At 37.0% G+C, this 20599-nt stretch overlaps 1 protein-coding gene across 1 annotated transcript in view; it reads left to right on the forward strand.

The window, feature by feature from the left end:
- LOC128644541 (WD repeat-containing protein on Y chromosome-like) overlaps positions 1 to 20599 on the forward strand; it is a 385306-nt gene that overhangs the window by 257340 nt on the left and 107367 nt on the right. The window contains exons 21-22 of the mRNA XM_053697119.1: positions 4049 to 4105; positions 8667 to 8829. Of these exons, the coding sequence (XP_053553094.1) occupies positions 4049 to 4105; positions 8667 to 8829 (220 nt within the window). The remainder of the gene's footprint in view (positions 1 to 4048; positions 4106 to 8666; positions 8830 to 20599) is intronic.

Below are 20599 nucleotides of genomic sequence, written 5' to 3' on the forward strand. Positions count from 1 at the left end.
TCTGACTGCTCCTCAGGTGTGCATGAAATGGACCATTTCTTGCACACATGAGGAGCAGTCAGAGGGGCCCATTTATTAAGCTCCGGATGGAGCTTGAGGGCCCGTGTTTCTGGCGAGCCTGCAGGATCGCCAGAAACACCAGTTATGAAGCAGCAATCTAAAGACCGCTGCTCCATAACCCTGTCCGCCTGCTCTGAGCAGCGGACAGACATCGCCGAAAATCAACCAGATTGAGTACGATCGGGTTGATTGGCACCTCCCTGCTGGCGGCCGATTGGCCGCGAATCTGCAGGGGGCGGCGTTGCACCAGCAGCTCACAAGAGCTGCTGGTGCAATGCTGAATACGGAGAGCGTATTGCTCTCCACATTCAGCGAGGTTTGGCGGACCTGATCCGCACTGTAGGATCAGGTCCGCCAGACTTTTGATAAATATCCCCAGAGACTGGAGTGTCCTGCTTGTGACTTAGTTTGTCTGCAGCAAGTCAGTGTAAGTAAAATTTTTAACTTTCAGAGAAAATTCTCTGGGAGCTCTACCATACTTTAGAATTAAGGATTCCATATTCAAGAAGCAGGAAAGACATTGATCCATACAGATAAACTAGAAGCCTACCATATACCAAGAGGGGAGTCGGTTACATCTATTCAGATATCAGGATATACCACGGAAGTGCCCCCCCTGCAGTGCTAACATCTTACCTCATAGGATTGAGGTTTCATCTTGTAAGTAGGAAATTTGGATATTTATACATGAAGCAAGCTTATAGGTTTACATAAGAGTGACACTTGTGTATATATATATATATATATATATATATATATATATATTTATAAATAGAACATTTTCTGCTATGTGAAGAACATTGGAATGTGAAATATTTATATTTCATGTCGAGTTAGCACACTTGAGAAAACGTGATCGGGTTTGCGTGCAAGTGAGGGTGTACGTTAATGCGTCGTGATATTCACGTTTTGGATGCGTCGGGTTAGCACTCGTGTGAAAACTTTTTACTTTCAACTTGTAATATGCGCTACGCAACACACGCAAAAACCTTACTTCTAGTGGATTTAACTTTCAAGCGAGAGCCACAAATAGCGCTTCACTCATAATCTAGCCCACAGTGGGAATCATTTTAGTTTGTTTCGCCCAAGCGCAAAACAAATGTCATATGCCAAAACATTTTTGGGGTACTCGGTAATAAGTCAAAAAGCGTTGTCTGAGATTTATCAAGTCATAAAAAGACTGGCACATGTTAAGTATAGGGCCATTTTTAACCTAACGATAATGAAAAAGTACTGCTAATAAACAATGAAAATGGCTGCTTGTGATCACATGATTATCAGAAACGGCTCAGCAGCAGCAGTTAACATGCCGATTATTAATAAATAATAGATTGTTTAATAAACTCCTAAATTTGATAACAGAACTAAATGGCATGCGCTATCTGAACCAGGAACGTCTAATTTAGAATTTCATGTCCCTTTAAATTAAATTGAACTCAGAAGTGGTGTGTGTCACTTTAAATAAAACTTAAAGAGACATGAAACCCAAAATTTTTCATTCATGATTTAGGTAGAACAAAAATTTTAAACAACTTTCCAGTTTACTTCTTTTATCAAATTTGTTTCATTCTCTTGGTATCATTTGTTGAAGGAGCTGCAATGCACTTCTGGTTTCTAACTGAACACATGGATGAGCCAATGACAATCGGTATATATATATATATATATGCAGCCACCAATCAGCATCTAGAACCTAGGTTCTTTGCTGCTCCTGAGCTTACCTAGATAAACATTTCAGCAAAGGATAACAAGAGAAGGAAGCAAATTAATTAATAGAAGTATATTGGAAAGTTGTTGGAAATTATATGCTCTGTCTAAATCATGAATGTCTAATTATGACTTTATTGCCCCTTTAACATTTATTAATACATAAAAAGTTTAAAACACTGCAGCAACTTTATTTCTAATGTGAGTCTCTAATAGGATTTGTATTAAAGGGACACTAAGAAAATTTTTTCTTTCATGATTCAGATAGAGCATGAAATTTAAGCAACTTAATAATTTACTCCTATTATCAATTTTTCTTCGTTTTCTTGCTATCTTTATTTTAAAAGCAGGAATGTAAATCTTAGCAGCCAGTCCATTTTAGGTTCAGCACCATGGATAGCACTTGCTTATTGGAGGCTTACATTTACCCACCAATAAGCAAGTATAACCCAGGTTCTCAACCAAAAATGGGCCGGCTCTTATGCATAACATTCCTACTTTTTAAATAAAGATAGCAAGAGAACGAAGAAAATTGATAATAGGAGTAAATTAGAAAGTTGCTTAAAATTGCATGCTCTATCTGAATCATGAGAGAGAAAAAATTGGGTTTAGTGTCCCTTTAAAGCTATGCCAAGAAGAGGTATATTAGCTCTCTAAGGAGCTTATGTGTTTGTAATCAAAAAGCACTTGTGATTATCTATACTATGCAGGTTGCAATAGGCATCTATGTTGCATAGTGTACTTTTTAGCATTTAAAATCCAAAGTATTAATATATCTTTATGCTCTGCAATATTACAACAGCAATCTGTCTTGTATCACATATCCAATGAGCTACGTTAGTGTGTTTACCACTTTGTAAATCATATTAGCTTCAAAATAAAAAGCTTTGCCATTGTAGTTTACCATCTGGTTGATTCAGATAGAGAATACAATTTTAAACAACTTTGCAAGTTACTTCTATTATCTAATTTGCTTCATTCTCTTGGTATCCTTTGTTGAAAAGCATATCTAGATAGGCGTAGGAGCTTGGAGCTAGCTGCTGATTGGTGACTGAACTTGTAGGCCCATTTTTATTGGCTTACAAATGTGTTCATCTAGCTCCCAGGAATGCATTGCTGCTTCTTCAATAACGATACCAAGAGAATAAAGCAAAATTGATAACAGAAGTAAATTGGAAAGTTGTTTAAAAATGTATAATCTGTGTGAATCCTGAAAGAAATATTTTGGGTTTCATGTCCCTTTTAGTAAATGTAAGCCTGACATTTTAGTAATTCTAGCATTTATAAACACAATCCTCCTGGGGTAAAGGGATATGAAACCCAATTTTTTTTCTTTCATGGTTCAGATAGTGCGCGCAATTTTAAACAATTTTCTAGTTTACTTCTATTATCAATCTTTTCTTTGTTCTCTTAGTATCTTTTGATGAAAAGCAGGCATGTAAAACTTAGGAGTTATCCATTTCTGGAGCACTATATAGCAGCAGTTTTGCAAGAATTTTATCCATTTGCAAGAGTACTAGATGGCAGCACCATTTCCTGCCAAGTAGTGCTCCAGATGCCTACCTAGGTATCTCTTCAACACAGTTGAACTAATCAAATTTGAAAATAGAACTTAAAGGGATAGAAAAGTCAAAATTAAACTTGCATGATTCCGTTAGAGCATGTCATTTTAAGACACTATTAAATTCACTTATTTTCAAAAAAGAATACGCACATATCCTACACTAGTGGGAGCTGCTGCTAATTGGTGCCAGCACACATTTGTCTTTTGTGATTGGCTGACTAGATGTGTTCAGATAGCTGCCAGAAGTGCAATGCTGTCCCTTCTGCAAAGGATAACAAGAGAGCGAAGCAAATTTGATAATGGAAGTAAATTGGAAAGTTGTTTAAAAGTGTATGTTCTATCCAAACTGTGAAAGAAAAATGTTGGGGTTCCTGTCCCTTTAATTTTTATTTAGAGTGACCCCCCCCCCCTTATGAGTTAAATTTATTAATCAATTGTCAAAAATACTTTTTTGGACATTGAGTGCTTCTAAATATATTTCTTTTTAACCCATAAAGCAAAAAAAAAAAAAAACAATATGTGTAAATACAAAACACCTACATCGAACAAATAATACAGTGAAGTTATTCACATTTGGATAAAGGTAGTCCACAGAATTAAAGAGGTAGCACCATTGGCTTATATATCTTACTTTAGAACAGAAAAATGAGATAATGATGACCTCAATAAATGTAAACAATGTGTATTCACAAAATGTGTGCCCTTTTCTTTTCACAGGACTCTGATAACCTGCACCATTTTTGGACACCACTGCCATGCTGGAAGGATGATTTAGTAAGCAGCTATCATTCTTGTAACAAATAAACATTTTCACTGTTCAGTTTCTTTATTTCTGTGATAGATTTTCCTTGTCAGAGTCTGTTATTATATTGTAACCACCATTTGCTGTGCCCATTTGACTTTCATCCTATAAAGTGTGCAAGCCCAATAAAATCAGCATAGACCTGACATTTATTGGGCTCAATTCAATAAAACCCTCAGGTAATGAGAATGAAGCTCTCTGTGCCTCATTGAGCTTATTGGCTGTCACTTTAGAGATGCTTGAAAAAGGGTTTGAGCATTGACTTGTAACTTAAATGGATTCAATACCCATTTTTTTCTTTCTTTCATGATTCAGATAAAGCATCTAATTATAAACAACTTTCCAATTTACTTTTATTATCAAATTTCATTTGTTCTCTTGGTATCCTCTGTTGAAGGAGCAGCACTGTACTGCTTGAAGCAAGCAGAACACTTTAGTTGAAACAATGAGAAGAGGCATATACAGTATGTGCTGCCACCAATTAGCAGCTAGCACCCAGTAATGAATTGCTTCTCCTGAGACTTTTCTATACATTCTTTTTAACAAAGGATACCAAGAGAACTAAGCACATTAGGTAATAAAAATAAATTGAAAACTTTATTTTAAATTGCATGCTCTATCTGAATTATTAAAGAACATTTTTGGGTTTCATGCAAGGGTCAAGTACTACAAAAAAAAGTGTGGGAACTCACCAAGACCATCACCCCCCTCACAATTAATATTGTTTTATACACATACGCATGCTGTATTTATTTATAAATACTTTATTTATTTGTATGTATATAATCTACACACTTTGGATTTAATTTGCTTTCATTAATCAATGAAGGGTTGGTGAAGTTTCACCCACTTAAGGTGCAATAGTCCTATTTCTGCTGAGGGGAGCGAAAATAACCCCAGAGCAAGCGACATAGAAATGTAAGCACCATGTGTTACACACAGTGTGGGGTGATCAATCTTACATTTAGTGAATTGTAGGAAGTGTTACTGCCCATTAGTAAAGGATCTCACTATCCCTCTTACCAGACTGTGCTCCAGCTCCTCCTACCAACAGCAGCCATGTTAACTGAAGTGTTTCTGTTCTCTGTCCAGGGGGGACTTAGTTCCCCCTGCAAAAATAGTGCAGGAACTCCATTCCCATGCGTTCCCGCTCGACTTGACCCCTGGTTTCATGCCCCTTTAATTCCCATACAGAAAAACGGGCCTTATATAATTCATCCTGTATGATTATTTTTAAATTGTGCTTTGATTTTGGATTAAGTTATTATGTAATAAATCTGAAACAATGAAAACAAAAATGTATATAACATATGTTTAACTTAATCCTTACCGTAACATCATTATTATATATATTAAATCATTATTTTAGGAACAATATTGGCAAACAACCAATAATCATGCAAACAAACAAATCATCATTACTTGTTATTTGAGTCCAAAAGTACTAAAAAATACTCAATAGTCATGATTTAACTGTATAAAAATTTGTCTTCTAAAAGTACACTCCTTAAAGGGACAAAAAGTGCAAAAAGAAAATGTCCTCATTTATTATTGGACCATTGCTTGCATATAACTATTTGTTGTGCACTTTTGGGAGCTAGCTGAACACATCTGGGTAACCAGTGGCAAAGAGGCATATTTGTGTAGTCACCAATAGCCAGCTAGCTTTTAAAAGTGGAACATCAAAGCATGCTCTATTATCTCCTCCAATGAATCTGTCTTTAGCAAGGCAGCATGGATCTGTAGGTGGCATGTGATCTCCGGGGCCACAGACTGTACCTCGATCAACACCTAAATGTCCAGGCATGCATGGTGTACCACCATATAAGGGAAGAAATCCAGCGTGTACATAAATATGATCTATTGATCCACTTAAAGCCATGATATGGGTGCTAAAAGTGTGTCAATTGTAACAGCAGAGGTACCATGGCCCTTATACAGACGCGCTCCATGTGCATGATCAAGTTATAGTGGTGCATTGCTGCTTCTGAGCCAACCTAGGCCCTATTCTCAACAAATGGATACCAAGAGAACTTAGTAAATTTGACAATAGAAGTACACTGAAAACTTTCTTAAAAGAATCAATCCATCATAGGTTGTTTGACCATTTTTAAGTTTCCTAAATTTTTTTGAGTGATTACCTCCATGTGGGCTAGATTATGAGTAGAGCGCAGATTAGCGCTTCCGCTCCCGTATTAACTTCGCTAGATGGAGGATTTTTGTGCACGTCAGGTTGCGCTTTCATTACTTGAGTCCAGGTTAAGTGGAAATTCATAAGCTAATATTATAGAGTTGGACTGACGTTAACAAAGTTCCTGTTGCTCCCCTTGATTTGGAGTTGCATGATGCATGTTTAGAATTTAGGCCTTCTTATGTTGTAGCGTGCTGGAGGGAAGGGGGTTTTGGTTCTTTAATGGAAAACACAGACTCTGCCCCCTTCACTGCATATGAAAAGACCCATTAGACAAATAGGATCTAGCAGAAATCTGTAGACATCAGTATACATCATATAAATTTGCCCGTTTGCAGGTGCACAATAATTTTGCACTCCACTTGTAATCTAGCCCTAAATAAATACCTAAGAATAATATGCGTATGTATTTTTTAATTATATTAGTTTAAATATTGAAAAAATATTTGTAAGGTTTTAGAGGTCATAAAGCAACGGGCGCCACCATGTTGTGACTCTGTTTTTTTCTTTTTCTATTCAGGCCAATAATGTACAGCTATAAATTAGTCGCTAGAGTGTGCATCCAATGCACTGGGTGGAATATAGGTCTGCAGTTCTACTTCTAAATTACAGGAAAAGGGCACATATTTAGGAATGATAAAATACTGAAAAGTGTTTTTTCGTTTGTTTTTTTTACTACAAGTAGTTAAACTTGATTCTACGGGGCCGATTCATTAAGCTCTGTATTGATCCAAATGTATCTGTTTCTGCGCGAGCCTTCAGGCTCGCCGGAAACAGGAGTTGAGAAGCGCTCCTTAATTTGTCCGCCACCTCTGAGGCAGTGGACAGCAATCCGCCCGATCGAATACAATTGGGTTGATTGACACCCCCTGCTAGCGGCCGATTGGCCGCGAATGTGCAGGGGGTGGCATTGCACAAGCATTTTACTAGAAATGCTTGTGCAATGATAAATGCCGACTGTGTAAATGTCCGCCCGCACATTGATAATTCTACTTATCTTGATACATCATGTAACTTCCAGAGTTGATTATTATTTGCTGTAAATCTATCAGAGCTATATTTAACTTTAATTTTTGTAGCAAGCGTTTTGCTAATACGTTCTATATCAAGCTTGTTTTGTAGAGATTGTTTGCATTTTCAGGGCAATAGCATTGAGGGTTCAGTGATGTAAAGTTTTCATGAGCTTGCTTACGCAGTTGATATACACAGTCCTCCATACACTGCTAAATAAAATTAACTATGCCACATATTCTTCACAGTTAAAAACAAGGACCATATTTATGCATTTAAATCATTGTTAATTAAAAACATATAACAAGGGGGAAAATGTAATTGTGTTAAAACTTTGATCTCTTCAATGGTCTGAAAAAATTTAAAGTGACATAAAACAAAAAAAAATATATTCATGATTCAGATAGACTGTTTCCAATTTATTTCTGTTATCAAATGTACTTAGTTCTCTTGGTTTCCTTTGTTGAAAAGCAGGTAGGAAGGTGTAGGAGCGTGAATGTGAGTGGAGCAATATATGGCAGCAGATTTATAACTATGTTATACATTTGCAAGAACAGTAGCTGTCACCAGTGTTAAAGGGACACTGAACCCAATTTTTTCTTTCATGATTCATGATGCAATTTTAAGCAACTTTCTAATTTACTCCTATTATCAATTTTTCTTCATTCTCTTGCTATCGTTATCTGAAAAGCAAGAATGTAAGTTTAGAAGCGGCCCTTTTTTGGTTCACAACCTGGGTTGTCCTTGCTGATTGTACAGTACCAATAAACAAGTGCTGTCCAGGGTATGAACCAAAAATTGGCTGGCTCCTTAGCTTAGATGCCTTCTTTTTCAAATAAAGAAAGCAAGAGAACGAAGAATAATTGATAATAGGAGTAAATTAGAAAGTTGCTTAAAATTGCATGCTCTATCTGAATCATGAAATAAAAAATTTGGGTTTAGTGTCCCTTTAATTTGAATGTACTGCTCCAGAAATGTCCACTCTACCTATCAAGATATCTCTTCAATAAAAAATACCATGAGAACAAAGTAAATTAGATTACAGAAATAAATTTAAAACTTTTTTTAAATTATATATGTTGTCCAAATTACAAAAGAAAATTTTTTGATTTCATATCCCTTTAAAAAACAGCAGGAAGCATAAAATTGATCATTTTGTCTTAAATGCTGTTGGAACAAGTTATGCATATTTTGAATAACAAATTAGATTATGTTGTGAACTATCGCTAAGAGCAAAAAATCAGTATTACACAGCAGAGTTTACTGCTAATCTTCTGACCTGGATTATGTAAATCAGAAACAGCATTTTTTTTACTTTTTTTCCCCTGTAGATTCGAGGTCACAGAGAAGATATTCTGTGCTTAGCTCAGAATCCACCTAAATTCCTTGCTAGTTCAAGTTATGATGGTGAAATTATTGTTTGGAATTTGAACTCAGGTCACATAGACTGCCGGCTTCATATACCAAGTCATTCTGATTCTGCAGGAAAGAAAAGTAAGTTTTTAAAAGCTTTTTTTAAGACACAAGAGATGGCAATTCAAATGCATTTTAGATTAATAATTTAAATTTGTGTTTAAGATGTGTGTTTTATATATCTGTATCTTTATTTATACAGCTCTGTAAAAAAAAATATAATTTACATTTTTGTTTTATTCTATAAACTACTGAGATTTAGTTGAAGCTATAGTTATTTATTTATGGATATATATATATATATATAGTTTTCCCTTTTTTCTCCTAAGTATGCCTTTTATGTAAATCATTATGTTCCTCCTGCATTACTAACCAGTTTTGTGATTACAGTAGTTCCTTTCGAAATGAATATATGTTGCTACTGGTTTCTACCTCTTACAATGTGTTGACACTATGGGGCCGATTTACCAAGCCCCGTATCGGCCCCAATGCCTCTGTTTCCACGCGAGCCTTCAAGCTCGCCGGAAACAGGAGTTAAGAAGCTGCAAATGTGCAGGGGGCTGCATTGCACAAGCATTTCACAAGAAATGCTTGTTTAATGATAAATGCCGACAGCGTATGCTGTCGGAATGTATCAATGTCTGGTGGACATGATTGCTACAGCGGATCATGCCCGCTAGACACATGATAAATCAGCCCCTAATGGTGAACGGACCTATTAAACCCCTATCATTTTCCCTCCCCATGCATCATATTCCAAATGTCACTTCTTTAGTTATGTTATATTTGATAGAACCCCCCACAGCCCTTCTCTTATATAAATCCAATCTGAGCAGTCCTTAAGCGGCCGCTACTTTTCATCTGGGCTAACACTATTTCACATCTGGCTCCGTCTGCCCCCCCCCCAACATGTTTACTTAGTAAATCTAGGAAAATAAATCCTTTGAACTTTCTACATCCCTGAGTTATTTGTCTAAATGCTCTACTATAAAAGCATCTGATAAGATATAGTTCTCTCAAGTGATTAGTTAAACATATATAACTAGGAATCCATCCCAGATACAGAGGCTATATATAGTTGAGAATAAGTCTTGAATTGGTTTTTCAAATACCCTCATGTATTATAGACCAGGCTTCCCACTTAGTATATATGATGGAGTCTAAGCCTTACACAAAACTAACAGAGACATTTACAATTAGTATATCACTTATTATTATTATACTTTATTTATGAAGCCCCATCATATTCCGCAGTGCTGTCCATGGATACAGTTAATTTAAATAAAACAATAATATAAAACTTCTAAGACACAGGACAACATTTTCAAACACATACAGGAGGAATTGAGGGCTCTATTCCTGTGGGAACTTACAATCTAGAAACTTGTATCTATTTAAACCTGTACACCACCTCTTATCACTAAAACTGCACCTTAGATTGCTTCTTTCTCTAAGAATACAACTCTAACACCCCAAATCTAGACCAGTATATATGTCTGCTCATCTACATTGTTATACCATACCAACCTCCAAGGTTCCTATATCACTTAACGTTGAGGTCCAAGAGTAGCCTCTATATGTTATGGAGGTTAAAAAGAAACGAAAAACTGAGAGCTCAGGTTACTGTTTTTGTCTTTGCAGCTCATGTACAGAATAGACGACTTGTAGACGTGTCCTATGCAGGTTATATTTCAACTGTATGATTTGATTGATCTGGATCTATGTTGCTATTTCTTATACTATATATAATTGTACATTTATTAGTATTTAGGCTGCTCTAGAGTGGTTCCTCCCCTATGTACCGGCTCATTATTTGCAGCATCCCTCTATGTAACAGACCTGTTTATATGTACCTGTAACTCTGTACACTGCCTGTCTCTCAAAAAATATTATTTTAAAAAAAAAATGACAATTCCAATGTTTTAACTTATCAAGAGGTAAGAAATCAATATTTGGTGGAATAACCCTGATTTTCACAGCTTTTATGCAACTTGGCATGCTCTCCAGCGGTCTTTCACATTGCTGTTGGGTGACTTTATGCCACACCTGGCACAAAAATGTAAGCCACTGGGCTTTGTTTTATGGCGTGTGACCATCCATCTTCCTCTTGATCACATTCCAGAGATTTTCAATGGGGTTCAGGTCTGGAGGTTGGGCTAGTCATGACAGGGTCTTGATCTAGTGGTCCTCCATCCCCATCTTAATTGACCTTGTTGTACTGTATGGAGCATTGTCCTGCTGGAAAACCAATCCTCAGAGTTGGGGAACATTGTCAGAGCAGAAGAAAGCAAGTTTTCTTCCATGATAACCTTCTACATGGCTTGATTCATACTTCCTTCACAAAGATAAATCTATGCGATTCCAGGTTTCTGATGAGTCCAATTTACAGCTTTGCCCAAGCCCTGGTCATCTGATGGTTAGTCAAAGACCTGGAGAGGCCTATAACAGTGTCTCACATCAACTGTGAAATTTGGTTGAAGATCGGTGATGATCTGGGGGTGCTTCAGCAAGGCTGGAATTGGGCAGATTTATCTTTCATGATTCAGATAGAGAATACAAATGTAAACAATTTTCCAATTCACTTCTATTATCTAGTTTGTATTATTCTCTTGGTAACCTTTGTTGAAGAAACAGCAATGCACATGGGTGAGCTAATAACACGAGGCATTTATTTGCAGTCACCAATCAGCTGCTCCTAAGGCTACCTAGGTATGCTTTTCAACAAAGGATACCAAAAGAACAAAATAAATAAATAATAGAATACATTGGAAGGTTGTTTAAATTTGTCATGCTTTGTCTGAATTGTGAAAGAAAAAGTTTGGGTTTCATGTCCCTTTAATAATAATGGTTTATTTTAATTCATAAAAAGCACTAAATTTCACAGTGGTATTATGGGTTGCGCTCAAGTGCAACATTTAACACACTAATAGAGCTAATTGTGCTATCCATTTAAAGTATGGGGCATGCTGAAAAGCATTAAACACATAGCTATATGCAAGGAGCCGGGCAATAATAACATGCATTGCTCTGACATATTAGAACATAATATCACTTTAATGTTTTTTAATTTTAAATTACTTTTATTTAAGTTATAATTTGATATTGTTACATTTTATCATTAAAAGAATTTTTTATTTTTAATACACTATAGGAGTTTAGTAGATGTGGAAGTTAGATAATATATAGCTTGCTCAAAGATTATTGACACCTGTTGCTAACTATTTCATACCTGAGAATTGTGATTGGGTATTTATGGTTGAGAAAACCCAAAACTAATTTTAGCGATAACTGAGAATGAGACCCAAATAATTGTTTGTAATCTGAATAATACTGGATAATAATCATGGATACTATAACTGATGGTATTATTCAACGCCATCTATAAAGTATTTGAAAATGGAAAAATGTTATAACTCAGTAGTAAAAGTACTAGTAATAATTAATGTGCAAAATTTTAAATTCAAATGTAGATATTGAACAATGTATGAGATTACATTTTTGCTATAATTGTTTATTTTCTTATTTCCTTATAAAACTGTTAGACGTGCATTTATTCTTAAATACGGAAATTCATTGCGGTTTCACTAAACAAATTTCCAAACATATGCACTTGAAGAAAGGAATATATATACTATATAATTTGTTGTAGGCATTTGTTTCCTTTAACTTAGCTTTAGAATTCCAACCCTTCTCCGTAGAACCCAGTGCCGAGCTAATAGTAGGCTTAGCGCCAGGGATCCCAGGCTCTGTGAAGAAGGGTCGGTATTAGCATGGCTCCCCCAGCCCGCTATAGGTAAGTATAAAACTACAGGTGACATTTTTTCACCCGCAGTAAAGGAACAATTACATTAATTTTAGCAAAAACAAATGTAAATGTTACCGAATATTCAGTATTCGTTTCGTTTTAAACAAAACAAATACCGAATAGTGACGCAAATTAAAATTTTGAAAAACTAATGTTTCAGAATATTTGTTATGAATGGTTCATCATGAACAAATTATTCGCTACTGCACAAGTCTAAAAACAATACATCGATAACTGTTAGCTTTATAGGACTGATACTACACAATGGAAAAATACAGCATAGACAATGATGATCCAAAAGGTGGTTTATTTATCGTAAAGTATCTGTAACCTTTGCCATGTGTATGTCCGTTACCAGTTCAACACAACCGTTATGCTTTACAGTATTCAAAAACTGACATGTTTTTCATAATAACTGTGATGAGAGTGGGAGTGTGACGTCACTGGATGGTAGCGTGGCCGTTATTATCTATGTCGCAGTTACTAACTTAGATGTGCTGTGCAAGCTGTATACTTCTATGCTCTGCAATAAAATAGCATTTTACCTTCTATGCTGTGTCCTGCATCTCATGATATGGTGTCAGAAGTACTTGCCTGCACTTCTGTTTCCTGAGTAATGATGATGTCGAAGTTTAACCCACTTGAGCCTTTTGATTTCTCTCAGCCTGCAGCTTGGCCCACATGGCATCAGTGGTTTCAATGCTTCAGGATTGCTTCCATGGTGGACAAGGAGAGGGGTGAAGTACAAGTTAGTTCTCTTTTATACTCTATGGGGAAATATGTGGAGCCAGTGTTTAATGCCTTTACATTCCAAGAAGGGGAAGAATTTGACTTTGAAATAGTTATGAACAAATTCAGTGCTCACTTTGTGCCCAAAAGAAATGTGATTCATGAGAGGGCTTGCTTTTACAAACGTGCTCAGCGTGTGGGAGTCGGAGAATCTATGGAATCATTTGTGCACAGCCTGTATGAACTAGCGGAATTCTGTGAGTTTGGTGTTGCTTAAAAAGAGCAAATTAGAGACAGAATACGTATAGGAATTGCAGATGCTGAGGTCTTACTGAAGCTACAGTTGGAGGCTAAATTAACGTTAGATGGGTCAATTAGGATGGCCCGCCAGAGTGAACTGGTGAAAAAGCAAAGTGCTGATCTGAGGTCTAAGAGTATTGTGGATAAGGTGCAGCAGTTCTGGCGAGCTGCAGGTGAAAGTCACAGTGTGAGCTTTAGACTTAGGGCAACATATAGGCCCAGAAGTGGATGGGTGCAGCAGGCTCGCTGCACGCGGTGTAACAGTACCCCTGATCAGAACGTCATATGCCCTGCTAAAGATAAAAGATGTAGGTAGTGTAACCGAATGGGCCATTTTGAAGTGGTGTGTAAAACTGAATCCATCAAGGAGATGCAGGTGGATAGTGACCAGGAGTGTCAAGAAGTGTCCTTTGTAGGGTCTATTGTTGAACGGTCTGGTTCAGATGAAGATTGGCGGGTTACCCTTACTGTAATGGGAGCCAAGGTTGCCTTCAAGATTGACACAGGAACAGACATCACTGTTATGTCCCTTGCAGCATTCATAAAACTGCCTCGACAGCCTCAGCTGGCGAAACTTACAACAAAAGTTCCACTAAGTTCCTGGTGGCCGCATCGATTGTGCAGGGAAATTTCTTGCCAGCTGTGAGTACAAGCAGAGGAAATTCACCATGTGGGTACATGTAATTAGAGCTTACCAGTTGAACAAAACTTTTGTCTTTATTGGGACATCAAGGTAAAAAAGACAACATTTTGGACCTCTAGTCCTTAGTCATGTCAATACATTAATGCAGGTATCACACCTTAATAAAGTGGTAGGTAAAACAAACCACACCTCCAACTTTTAACCCATTGATTGTATAATTACAATTAGATTCTGTATGATACATAGCAGATATGGAGGATACACCATCTAGTGACAGAAAATACAAAGTGCACATATATACAAAAAATCGTTACAAATTGAAACAATAATACATGTTAAATATATTCAAATACAGAAAAAGCACGTACAGTCTACAAAGTATCATATATATAATCATCATCAATTGTTTATAAGGCAAAAAGAGGGCATCTGGTATATCAAAGGAAGACAGAAAGGTCATATTCCTTATTCATACCTATCAGATGACAGGTTTCCAATTATTTTATCCAAAAAACCTCCTTCTGCCTTAAAAACAATTCTCTGTCCCCTCCCCTTCTGGGAAAAGCTATGTGATCTATAATCTGAAACCTAAATTGACATATATTATGGCCTGCCTGGATAAAGTGTTCAGCTACTGGATTTTTGATCTTTCTATTTCTAATATCAGACCTATGTTCACATATCCTCTTCCGGACCATCCTAGTGGTCTCTCCGATGTAACTCCGCACACAAGGGCATTTGATCATGTATATTGCAAGTATATAGGCCTCTGATACTATATTTCTTACCAGTGTTGGGATGAAAGAAATATTTACCCTTTGTCATGCTATTGCAGCTGGAGCACACCAAACAGGGGTAACAACCTGAATATTTTTCAGAAATATAGGTTTTTACATTCAATTTCTTAGGGCCTATATCAGCCTTAATAAGTCTATCTTGTAAGTTTTACTTCTCCTGTAGGCTGGCATAAAGTCTGACTGAAATTTCTTAACCAAGGGATTACATGTGCTCAAAATGTGCTAATGCTTTCTAAGTATAGAAATTATTTGATTACTCAAATTATTAAACTTTGTGACAAAAACCATGCGATCTTGTTTTTTCTTAAACTTTACTTTTGGTTTGGATGATTCCAGCAGACTATTCCTGGGTATTAATGCTACCTCCTTGATTTCTTTCGGAGGTATAACCCCTAGGTTTTAATTTGTCACCCATCTCCATGTTACTTTGGGCATATCCTCAATGGAGATGGCATCAAGTCGGACCCTGATAAAATCCTTGCTAATGAACAGATGAAAAGTCCTTCTGATGTACATGATCTAAGACAAATATTAGGCCTTGTGAATTATGTGGACAGGTTCCTTCCAGATTTATCCACAGTACTACAGAGTTGTTGAAGAAAGATGTTGCCTGGGTCTGGGGACCTTCACAGGAAGAAACTTTTGTACAAGTCAAGTCCCTGCTGGGGACTGCCCCAGTGTTGGGGTTCTACGACCATACTAAAAAGACTTTGGTTAGTGCTGATGCGAGCAAATATGGGCTAGGGGCTGCCCTCTTGCAGCTGAATGAGAACAAACTACAGCCCATTGCCTACTGTTCCCGTACACTGATGGCTGCAGAATCGAAATACGCCCAAATTGAGAAAGAGTGCCTGGCTGAAGTTTGGGCCTGTGAGCGCTTCCAGCGTTACTTAGTGGGTTTAGAGAAGTTCAGTCTTTTTTTTTTTTTTATTATATTTTATTAATTTTCAGATAGATTCACAGATCAAAAAAGAAAAAAGAAAAAAACAAGACAAAGAACACAACAAAAGCAAAACATTACATACATTTTCCGTATTGGGATTGAAATAAACAATAATAGCTAGTGTCATGATACTCGTTTTTTCCCATAGCTTAAGGAGGCAAAAGAAAAAAGTATATCTCTCCTCCCGTCATCCCCCTTCCCACAGCCATAGTCTATATCGGTGCCCAACATTCCGGAAAGTGGCCTGCATATACATTTTGCAGTACATATTCAGTGGTACTAAATGGTTTAACTAATTGAGTTTGCGCGTTTTCTGGAAGGCTTTTAATGACTTTTATCCACTTTTTGAAATAATTTTGAATCTGAATATTACTGGGGTATTGTATCGATATTTGTTCAATGACACATTGATTTATCAATGTTTTTTTAAATTCTACAAACTTAGGTGCTTTTGGAGATTTCCATCTTTTTAATATGAGGTTTCGTACTAGTAATATTATAGTATTAATTAAATTATTATCTTTGTGTTGTTCTGAATATTTTACTAGGAAAAACACATGTTGTTTTAGGATTTCATCCCCTATTAATAAGTTCTTTTTCAACCAGTAGTTAATTTGTAGCCAAAGTTGATGGATTTTGGGACATGCCCAAAAATAATGTACTATATCTGCTACTTGTGTATTGCATTTCGGGCAGGTGTGATTTGATTTATACCACTTTCTAAGATTGTGTGCTGTTATATATACTTTATTTATTACTTTCAGGTGTGATTCACGCCATACTGTTGGTACCCATGTTTTATTTATTATTCTGAGACTCTCCTGTACATCTGAACTATTTATACTTGGAAAATCCTCCCGCCATTTATTTGTAATCCCCTCTATCTGAGTTAAATTAGAGTTGGAGTTTATCAGGTTGTATAAATGGGCTATTGAGTGTATTCCACCTTGAAATAGTTTAATTCTACTTTCTAACACCCCTAATGTCCATGTTGAATTGTACTTTATTTGTAGCTTATTGATATAATTCCTGATTTGTAGGTAAGCATAAAAGTCTCGGTTAGGTAAATTAAATTGGGTTGCTATGTTTTGAAAGGAGTCAATACTTAGGTTTGGTAGTAATAGTTGTTTAATGTATATTAGACCCTTGGCTTACCATTGCGAAAAAACCCCATAGGAAAGACCTGGTGTAAATTCTGGGTTCCCCATAATAGTTAGATAGTTTGAACAGTGGGGGTTGATCTTATTTTCCAGGCAGTACTTTTGCCATGCCAATATTATATGTTTAAAAGTGTACATATTAGTAATTATTACTGGTAATTTAGATTTGTGGCAGTGAAGTATCGCTTTTAACTTATATGGCGCAATAATATTATTTTCACATTGGGAAAATGTCACATAATCCTGTTCAGTTACCCAATCTAGAGCAAATTTAAGAAGTGCAGCTAAATTATAAAATTCTATGTTTGGGAAAGCTAGGTCGGCGTATTCTTTAGTCCTCATCAGTTTGTTTATGGAGATTCGTGCTCTTTTTCCTCCCCATATAAATTTTGTACATATTTGGTTGAACTTGTTTATATCTGATTTATTTAAAAGGAGAGGAATATTTTGTAATAGGTACAGTAATTTAGGAAATAAAATTATTTTAACTAACATTATTTGCGCTGTGATAGAGATTGGAAGACTCATCCAGTCTAAGGTTTTCTTTTTGCAGTATGAAAAAAATTGAGTAAAATTGTTTTCATACCATTCCTGTGGGTCTCGTGTTAGGGTTATGCCTAAGTATTTTATTGCTCGTACTTCTTTAAATGGATGTTTATATGTAAATTTTGTTGGCTTGTTTAACCATAACAGTTCTGATTTTTCCATGTTAATCTTGTATCCTGCTATGGTTCCAAATTGTTGTATAGTTTTAGTCAGTATTGGGAGAAGTTCAGTCTTGAAACTGACCATAAACCACTCCCTCTAATCAACTCCTAAGATATTGACAAAACACCCCTAAGATGCCAGAGACTTCTGATGAGGCTGCTCAGGTTCAATGTTCAGGCAGTGCATGTGCCGGGGAAACAACTGGTTGTGGCAGATACTTTCCAGGCTCCCAATGCCTGCTGCTGAAGAATCTTAAATGGAATCAGATGTGAAAGTGTACCTGGATTCAGTTCTGGCATCCAAATCCATTTCCTCAGGAAAGCTAGAGCAAATAAGAAAGGAGACACGTTTAGATACAGATCTTCAAGAAGTTATTAAGTACATAAAAGAAGGTTGGCCCAAGAGCTGGGCAGCCTGGATGTCTTTAAGTTCTTACCAGTCAGAGAGGTCACAGCTCATGGAGCTGGACGGTTTGGTGCTGTTCCAAGACCGCATTGTTATTCCTGTTAGCATGTGGCAGGAGATGTTAAGCAGGATTCATGATGGCCACTTGGGCATTACAAAGTGCAGAGAAAGGGCAGCTATGGCGGTATGGTGGCCTGGTATCAGTACCGACATTGCAAGCCATGTATCAAAATGTGCCTTTTGCCGAAAAACATCAGCCTACTCAGAGAAGGGAGCCCTTGATTTCTACCCCGCTGCCTGCAGGCCTGTGGCAGAAGATAGCCGCAGATGTGTGCAAACTGCATGGGAAGAAGTACCTAGTTATGATTGACTACTATTCCAGGTATTTGGAGATTGCACTCTTGAATGAGATCACCAGTCAAGCCGTTATCACTCGTCTCAAGAGCTTGTTCACTCGGTGGGGCATACCAATGGAGTTAGTGAGTGATAACTTAATGCAGTTTGCTACCATGGAGTTCAGTTCTTTTAGCAGTGAATATAATTTTGTCTATTCTACGTAAGTCCACATTACCCGCAGGCCAATGGAATGGTTGAAAGGGCAGTTCAAACAACCAAGTTCATTTTAAAGCAATCTGAGCCGTATCTAGCTCTCTTGGCCTATTGGGTGACTCTCATCCAAGCCAGCCCAGCACAGTTGATGCTAGGACATCAGATCTGCACTACACTACCCTCTGTGGGTGTTTTCCAGCCAGCCCACTCTGTTCCTCGGGACGAGGTCCTTAGGACGGATGAAGAGGCGAAAATGGACTACCGATTCTTGTACGACAGAAAACACTCTGTGAGGCCCTTGCAGGAGCTGAATGTGGGCCAAAATGTCAGAGTTAAGCTGGACGATGAGAAGAAATGGAAGACACCTGCTACGGTAATAGGACGCTCTCTAGAACCAAGGTCTTAAGTAGTCCTTACTGATGGAGGGACAGTCACACGTCGAAATAGAAGACATCTTCAGCCAGTACCTGAGAGTTTTGGACTGGATGCCTCAGAGCCACAGCCGGTGGGATCCCCTGTTTTAAGAGGGGTGAATTCCCCTCAGCAAGACCACAGCGGGGATACTTCTTTGCTCCCAGCAGACTCTCAATTACGTTCCTCTGCACCAGAGTACAGTTCATGTAAAATAATGTCAAGCGGAAAAGTGGTGAAACTTCCAGCCCGCTATCGGGATTAACACTGTAGTTAGAGCAGTAACCAGAAGAATGGGCAGAGTAATCCCATGGTCACTGTGGTCTAGGGTAGTCTGCCCCGATGTCCAAGTCAGGATTGTATTTCTTGATATTTATATGTATTCTCTTAATACTTTGTTATTTGTTGTACACTAGAAGAAGAAAAAAAGTATGCTTCCTGTATACATTGTTATTTATTGTAATCTAAAAAAAATAAAAAATGTATGCTTTATTCTTTGAAAAAGGGGAAGATGTGATGAGAGTGGGACGTCATCGGATGTGAGCATGGCCTTTAGCCATTATTATCTATGTTACAGTTACTAAGTTATATGTGCTGTGCAAGCTGTATACTTCTATGCTCTGCAATAAAATAGGGTTGTACCTTCTATGCTGTGTCCTGCATCTCATGACATTAACCACTAAGTTTTGCTCTTGTCCCATTGTAAAATATATATACTAGATAACAAAATAACCCTTCATTGTTAAAGAGAGAGTAAATTCAAAGTTAAACTTTCATGATTCAGATAGGGCATGCAATTTTAAACAACTTTCCAGTTTACTTTTCTCATAAAATTTGCTTTGCTCTTTTGGTATTCTTTGTTGAAGGCTAAACCTAGGTAGGCTCATAGGCTAATGTCTAAGCCCTTGAAGGCCGTCTCTTAACTGTGCATTTTATTAGCTTTTCACAGCTAGACAGTGCTAGTTTATGTGTGGCATGTAGATAACATTGCGCTCACTTCCGTGGAGTCAGCATTAATTTGCTGAAATGCAAGTTTGTAAAAAGCACTGAGATAAGAGGGCAGTCTACAGAGGCCTAGATACAAGGTAATCACAGAGGTATAATGTGTATTAATATAACAGTGTTGGTTATGCAAAACTGGAGAATTGGTAATAAAGGCAATATCCATCTTTTTAAACAATAACATTTTTCAAGTAGACTGTCCCTTTAAGAATGGAATTTATAAGTTCCATCTAACATATCCATACTCAATACTCAATACTCAATACTTTTACATTTATACATTACTATACTGCAAGGGCCTTGTAATCAAAAGTTTGCAAGCAAAATCATGAATAAACACGTTAAGCCTTCCAGGATCTTGGTGCAATTATCAAAGAAAATGTGTTGTCCCTGCAAGTG

The sequence above is a fragment of the Bombina bombina genome, unplaced genomic scaffold (assembly GCF_027579735.1).
Source record: "Bombina bombina isolate aBomBom1 unplaced genomic scaffold, aBomBom1.pri scaffold_398, whole genome shotgun sequence".
Classification (NCBI taxonomy): domain Eukaryota; kingdom Metazoa; phylum Chordata; class Amphibia; order Anura; family Bombinatoridae; genus Bombina; species Bombina bombina.